The sequence below is a fragment of the Oncorhynchus clarkii genome, unplaced genomic scaffold (assembly GCF_045791955.1).
Source record: "Oncorhynchus clarkii lewisi isolate Uvic-CL-2024 unplaced genomic scaffold, UVic_Ocla_1.0 unplaced_contig_5650_pilon_pilon, whole genome shotgun sequence".
Taxonomy (NCBI): Eukaryota; Metazoa; Chordata; class Actinopteri; order Salmoniformes; family Salmonidae; genus Oncorhynchus; species Oncorhynchus clarkii.
In genome coordinates, this window is record NW_027261137.1 from 162501 (window position 1) to 170000 (window position 7500).

A 7500-nucleotide genomic window follows, 5' to 3' on the forward strand; every position below is an offset into this window, starting at 1 on the left:
TATTTTTTAAATATACTTTTTTATGAAACTCAGATTTTATAATATTTTTAAAATACACTTTTGCAAATAACTTCTGATCTGATAACATTTTTTAAAAGATACTTTTTGAAATTGAAATTGAAATTTATTTGTGTATTTTCTGTTTAGAAATACAATTGAAGTAAACATTTAGTTGTTTCTTTTTTTCAAAATGTAACCCTTCTGCTAAACCCCCCTATATATTTCTCTAACCTCCTAAATCCTTCACCATATTTATTGTTTTAAATAATAACAAATAAAAATAAATCAACTTTTGATTCAAAAATGTGTTTGTGGCAAAACATTTTTATTTCCTGTCCCCTATATACAGTATATATATATATACTATCTACCTGTTCTATTAGCAGATTTTCTGAACTATAGTTCTTCAGGCCATTTCTCTATCAGTGAACCACTGTTTAGCAAACAAGGTCAGATTAGACATCGCAACACTTTCTTCTGTTTTGACATGATGTCATACTATACATGTACTGAGCTCAGTAGTGATATTATGATGTCATACTATACATGTACTGAGCTCAGTAGTGATATTATGATGTCATACTATACATGTAGTGATATTATGATGTCATACTATACATGTACTGAGCTCAGTAGTAATATTATGATGTCATACTATACATGTACTGAGCTCAGTAGTAATATTATGATGTCATACTATACATGTACTGAGCTCAGTAGTGATATTATGATGTCATACTATACATGTACTGAGCTCAGTAGTGATATTATGATGTCATACTATACATGTACTTAGCTCAGTTGTGATATTATGATGTCATACTAAACATGTACTGAGCTCAGTAGTGATATTATGATGTCATACTAAACATGTACTGAGCTCAGTAGTGATATTATTGTGTCAAACTATACATGTACTGAGCTCAGTAGTGATATTATGATGTCATACTAAACATGTACTGAGCTCAGTAGTGATATTATGATGTCATACTAAACATGTACTGAGCTCAGTAGTGATATTATGATGTCATACTAAACATGTACTGAGCTCAGTAGTGATATTATGATGTCATACTAAACATGTACTGAGCTCAGTAGTGATATTATGATGTCATACTATACATGTACTGAGCTCAGTAGTGATATTATTGTGTCAAACTATACATGTACTAAGCTCAGTAGTGATATTATGATGTCATACTAAACATGTACTGAGCTCAGTAGTGATATTATGATGTCATACTAAACATGTACTGAGCTCAGTAGTGATATTATTGTGTCAAACTATACATGTACTGAGCTCAGTAGTGATATTATGATGTCATACTAAACATGTACTGAGCTCAGTAGTGATATTATGATGTCATACTAAACATGTACTGAGCTCAGTAGTGATATTATGATGTCATACTAAACATGTACTGAGCTCAGTAGTGATATTATGATGTCATACTAAACATGTACTGAGCTCAGTAGTGATATTATGATGTCATACTATACATGTACTGAGCTCAGTAGTGATATTATTGTGTCAAATATACATGTACTAAGCTCAGTAGTGATATTATGATGTCATACTATACATGTACTGAGCTCAGTAGTGATATTATAGTGTCATACTATACATGTACTGAGCTCAGTAGTAATATTATGATGTCATACTATACATGTACTGAGCTCAGTAGTAATATTATGATGTCATACTATACATGCGTCTGGGTCCTGGTGAAAAGTAGGGAACGGGGACGTAGCCTACGACTCATCGATAAATAACGGCATTCGTTATCTAAAAACATCTTCCTGCACAACTACTGATTGTCCTTCCACCTAGTAGTCTCTTCTCACTATGGTGTGCGTCAGAAATGGCACCCTATTCCCTATGTAGTGTACTGCTTTTGACCAGAGCCCTGTGGGACCTTGCTAAATGAAATACACTATGTAAGGTATAGGCTACCATTTGCCACGTGTTTCTATGGAAACATAAAGAGCAACAACGCCAGGACAACGCCAGGACACAACCGCCTTCACTCATGGCAGGGAGTGAAGGCGGTTGTTTTTAACTGTGTTTTAACACTTAGTTACATAATGAGCTGCTCCACTGCTAAATTAACACGCTGCTGTTAATTGTGATTCTACATTTTAGGGCATGCTGTGTGTGTGTGTGTGTGTCTGTCTGGATCTACGTGTATGTGTGTGTGTGTGTGTGTGTGTGTGTGTGTGTGTGTGTGTGTGTGTGTGCCTGTGTCTGTGTCTGTGTCTGTATCTCTGTGTGTGTGTGTGTGTGTGTGTGTGTGTTACTGCATGCTGGCTTATTCTCCCTCAGGTAATAATCATGATGAAGTTCTGCATCGTGCTGAACTAATCTACCCACTGCCCCTTTGTTTGTTTCCCTCTGTGTGAGTGTTTGTTTTTGTGTGTGTATGTGTGTGTGTGTGTGTGTGTGTGTGTGTGTGTGTGTGTGTGTGTGTGTGTTGTGTGTGTCTGTGTGTGTGTGTGTGTGTGTGTGTGTGTGTGTGTGTGTGTGTGTGTGTGTGATGGGTTGGTTCTTCTAACCTTGCGGGGAAGATTCTCCCTCATGGGGACATTTCCCACATCCCCATGAGGACTAAGACTATGTTAAGCTGAGGGGTTTGGTTTAGGTTTAAGAGGGTTTCTGTTTCTGCTGTTGTAAAACCTTTTGTTGCACAGGCCTATTGCAACATTCTGCCCTGTTTCTATATGGTACATCAGACTGGTCTGGAGAGGGTGGGAGAACATGAGAGGTCTATAGGGGTATATAAGGGTATATAGGGGTCTATAGGGGTCTATAGGGGTATATAGGGGTCTATAGGGGTATATAGAGGTCTATAGGGGTCTATAGGGGTATATAGAGGTCTATAGGGGTCTATAGGAGTCTATAGGGGTCTATAGGGGTCTATAGGAGTCTATATGGGTCTAAATCAAATCAAATCAAATCAAATTTTATTTGTCACATACACATGGTTAGCAGATGTTAATGCGAGTGTAGCGAAATGCTTGTGCTTCTAGTTCCGACAATGCAGTAATAACAAGTAATCTAACTAACAATTCCAAAACTACTGTCTTGTACACAGTGTAAGGGGATAAAGAATATGTACATAAGGATATATGAATGAGTGATGGTACAGAGCAGCATAGGCAAGATACAGTAGATGGTATCGGGTACAGTATGTACAAATGAGATGAGTATGTAAACAAAGTGGCATAGTATAGTATAAAGTGGCTAGTGATACATGTATTACATAAGGATACCGTCGATGATATAGAGTACAGTATATACGTATGCGTATGAGATGAATAATGTAGGGTAAGTAACATTTATATAAGGTAGCATTGTTTAAAGTGGCTAGTGATATATTTACATCATTTCCCATCAATTCCCATTATTAAAGTGGCTGGAGTTGAGTCAGTGTCAGTGTGTTGGCAGCAGCCACTCAGTGTTAGTGGTGGCTGTTTAACAGTCTGATGGCCTTGAGATAGAAGCTGTTTTTCAGTCTCTCGGTCCCAGCTTTGATGCACCTGTACTGACCTCGCCTTCTGGATGATAGCGGGGTGAACAGGCAGTGGCTCGGGTGGTTGATGTCCTTGATGATCTTTATGGCCTTCCTGTGACATCGGGTGGTGTAGGTGTCCTGGAGGGCAGGTAGTTTGCCCCCGGTGATGCATTGTGCAGACCTCACTACCCTCTGGAGAGCCTTACGGTTGAGGGCGGTGCAGTTGCCATACCAGGCGGTGATACAGCCCGCCAGGATGCTCTCGATTGTGCATCTGTAGAAGTTTGTGAGTGCTTTTGGTGACAAGCCGAATTTCTTCAGCCTCCTGAGGTTGAAGAGGCGCTGCTGCGCCTTCTTCACGATGCTGTCTGTGTGAGTGGACCAATTCAGTTTGTCTGTGATGTGTATGCCGAGGAACTTAAAACTTGCTACCCTCTCCACTACTGTTCCATCGATGTGGATAGGGGGGTGTTCCCTCTGCTGTTTCCTGAAGTCCACAATCATCTCCTTAGTTTTGTTGACGTTGAGTGTGAGGTTGTTTTCCTGACACCACACTCCGAGGGCCCTCACCTCCTCCCTGTAGGCCGTCTCATCGTTGTTGGTAATCAAGCCTACCACTGTTGTGTCGTCCGCAAACTTGATGATTGAGTTGGAGGCGTGCGTGGCCACGCAGTCGTGGGTGAACAGGGAGTACAGGAGAGGGCTCAGAACGCAACCTTGTGGGGCCCCAGTGTTGAGGATCAGCGGGGAGGAGATGTTGTTGCCTACCCTCACCACCTGGGGGCGGCCCGTCAGGAAGTCCAGTACCCAGTTACACAGGGCGGGGTCGAGACCCAGGGTCTCGAGCTTGATGACGAGCTTGGAGGGTACTATGGTGTTGAATGCCGAGCTGTAGTCGATGAACAGCATTCTCACATAGGTATTCCTCTTGTCCAGATGGGTTAGGGCAGTGTGCAGTGTGGTTGAGATTGCATCGTCTGTGGACCTATTTGGGCGGTAAGCAAATTGGAGTGGGTCTAGGGTGTCAGGTAGGGTGGAGGTGATATGGTCCTTGACTAGTCTCTCAAAGCACTTCATGATGACGGATGTGGGTCTGTAGGGGTCTATAGGAGTCTATAGAGGTCTATAGGGGTCTATAGGGGTCTATAGGAGTCTATAGAGGTCTATAGGAGTCTATAGGGGTCTATAGGAGTCTATATGGGTCTATAGGGGTCTGTAGGGGTCTATAGGAGTCTATAGAGGTCTATAGGGGTCTATAGGGGTCTATAGGAGTCTATAGAGGTCTATAGGGGTCTATAGGAGTCTATAGGGGTCTATAGGGGTCTATAGAGGTCTATAGGGGTCTATAGGGTCTATAGGGGTCTATAGAGGTCTATAGGGGTTTATAGGGGTCTATAGGGGTCTATAGGGGTCACTCATCACAGTTCAACAGGAGGAACACACTTTTTAATAAAGTGCTGAGGGTAAAAAAGTTGAATTTTAAAAACAAATATTATAAAATCACAATAATGCATGTGAACTGAATCAGTGAAATTAATAGATATATAATGAAACAAGTGAGTACATAATTGAAAGTCCCACCAAGGGATGACAGGATTAAGTTCTACAAAGATAAGTGATATGATACAATTAAATATAAAATATAAAAAAAGATTATACCAGATTGAGCAAATAGATACATACATTTTCTGTTGAACTTCCTCCTCATGTCGGTGGCCCTTCCAGCTCTCTTAATTAGGCCCTCACTAACTCCCACAGTCAATGCTTTCTCCTGCTCTCTTCCATTCATACCTAAGGGTTAGGGTTAGAATTACGGTTAGGGTAAGCGTACAGGGTTAGTGGTTAGGTTTAAGGTTAGGAGTTGGATTTAGGTTTGGGTTAAGGTTTGGGTTAAGGTTTCGGGTTAAGGTTAGGGTTAAGGTTAAGGGTTAGGTTTAGGGTTAGAGGTTAGGGTTACAGGATAGGGTTAGGTTTAGGGGTTAGGGGAAATATGATTTTGAATGGAAAATAGTTATAGGTCCCCACGAGGATAGATGCACATAAAATATATGTGTGTGTTGTGCCTTGCCACTTGGTGCTGTGCTACGGAGCATAGATAATTACAAGAACAGCTTCATTCCCTTCTGTCTGCTTCATATCTGAGTAATCTGGGATTGGTACCAACGTCACATTTTGGACGTGTAAATGAATGATATCGGACTATAGCCATTGACTATTGAAGACTGTATCTTAGAAATGCCCAATGACTTTAGTCCAACTGTAGTTCAACCATCCTTCAACTGTAGTTCAACCATCCCTCAACTGTAGTTCAACCATCCCTCAACTGTATTTCAACCATCCTTCAACTGTAGTTCAACCATCCTTCAACTGTATTTCAACCATCCTTCAACTGTAGTTCAACCATCCCTCAACTGTAGTTCAACCATCCCTCAACTGTAGTTCAACCATCCTTCAACTGTAGTTCCACCATCCCTCAACTGTAGTTCAACCATCCCTCAACTGTAGTTCCACCATCCCTCAACTGTAGTTCAACCATCCCTCAACTGTAGTTCCACCATCCCTCAACTGTAGTTCAACCATCCCTCAACTGTAGTTCAACCATCCCTCAACTGTTGTTCAACCATCCCTCAACTGTTTACCAAAAAGTGTTGCTGTTTGAATCCCAGATTTCCCCTTTAACATCAACTATAGTGTCTCTGCTTTAGCCAAATTCTGACATAACCTGTAATTTATAACTTGTTATTATGGTCTGGTTGTAGTTTATAACCAGTTATTATAGCCTGGTTGTAGTTTATAACCAGTTATTATAGTCTGGTTGTAGTTTAGAACCAGTTATTATAGTCTGATTGTAGTTTATAACCAGCTACTATAGTCTGGTTGTAGTTTATAACCAGTTATTATAGTCTGGTTGTAGTTTATAACCAGTTATTATAGTCTGGTTGTAGTTTATAACCAGTTATTATAGTCTGGTTGTAGTTTATAACCAGTTATTATAGTCTGGTTGTAGTTTATAACCAGTTATTATAGTCTGGTTGTAGTTTATAACCAGTTATTATAGTCTGGTTGTAGTTTATAACCAGTTATTATAGTCTGGTTGTAGTTTAGAACCAGTTATTATAGTCTGATTGTAGTTTATAACCAGCTATTATAGTCTGGTTGTAGTTTATAACCAGTTATTATAGTCTGGTTGTAGTTTATAACCAGTTATTATAGTCTGGTTGTAGTTTATAACCAGTTATTATAGTCTGGTTGTAGTTTATAACCAGTTATTATAGTCTGGTTGTAGTTTATAACCAGTTATTATAGTCTGGTTGTAGTTTATAACCAGTTATTATAGTCTGGTTGTAGTTTATAATTAGGGCCATGAGGTTTTTCTGGACAGACCATATAAGGACAGTTAAAACACCAGGAGTGCATCCCAAATGGCACCCTAGTCCCTATAGTGTTCACATAAGGCCCTGGTCAAAAGTTGTGCACTACTTACGGTATAGGTTGCCATTTGGGACATAACCTGGGTGCTAATGGCCATGATGATTATTTAAAAATGTACAGAATAAAAGAGTAAGAGAAAAGGGATATACACCATTTGTCTAACAAGTGTGTTTTCTCTTGCCTTGCAGCCCACAAAAGGATTTGCTAGCTCGTTCCGAGTGGACCTACCAGAGACAGCGTGAATTTGCACAATAGAGAACTGGCCAACAGTGCGACAACGTTAGTGAAAGAGAAAGAGAAAGAGAGAGAGAAAACAACCAAACACAAAGAAATCTGTGACAACAAGACCATGGGCTTGTTTTGAAACTTCATTATCTGGTTCTGGCCAGCTAGAACAGAACCTTTCATCTCCATCACCACGGGAGACAGCAGGACAAAGTACTGGAGAAAGAACTCTAGAACTGCAGATGTAGAACAGAAGAACTCTAGAACTGGAGCTGTGGAAGTGAAGAACTCTAGAACTGGAGCTGTGGAAGTGAAGAATTCTAGAACTAGA

The 7500-nt window shown here is 40.1% G+C and overlaps 1 protein-coding gene across 5 annotated transcripts in view; it reads left to right on the forward strand.

Moving 5' to 3' along the window:
• The window catches only part of LOC139405183 (protocadherin-10-like), a 35131-nt gene that overhangs the window by 27270 nt on the left and 361 nt on the right, over window positions 1-7500 (forward strand). For 4 of the 5 annotated variants that reach the window (XM_071147606.1, XM_071147607.1, XM_071147608.1 and 1 more), the window contains one exon: window positions 7133-7500. This exon is cut by the window's right edge and continues 361 nt beyond it. In XM_071147606.1, the coding sequence (XP_071003707.1) occupies window positions 7133-7152 (20 nt within the window). In that variant the 3' untranslated portion in view covers window positions 7153-7500. Of the gene's footprint in view, window positions 295-7132 lie in introns of those variants that run through there. The other variant, XM_071147604.1, reaches the window with a different exon arrangement.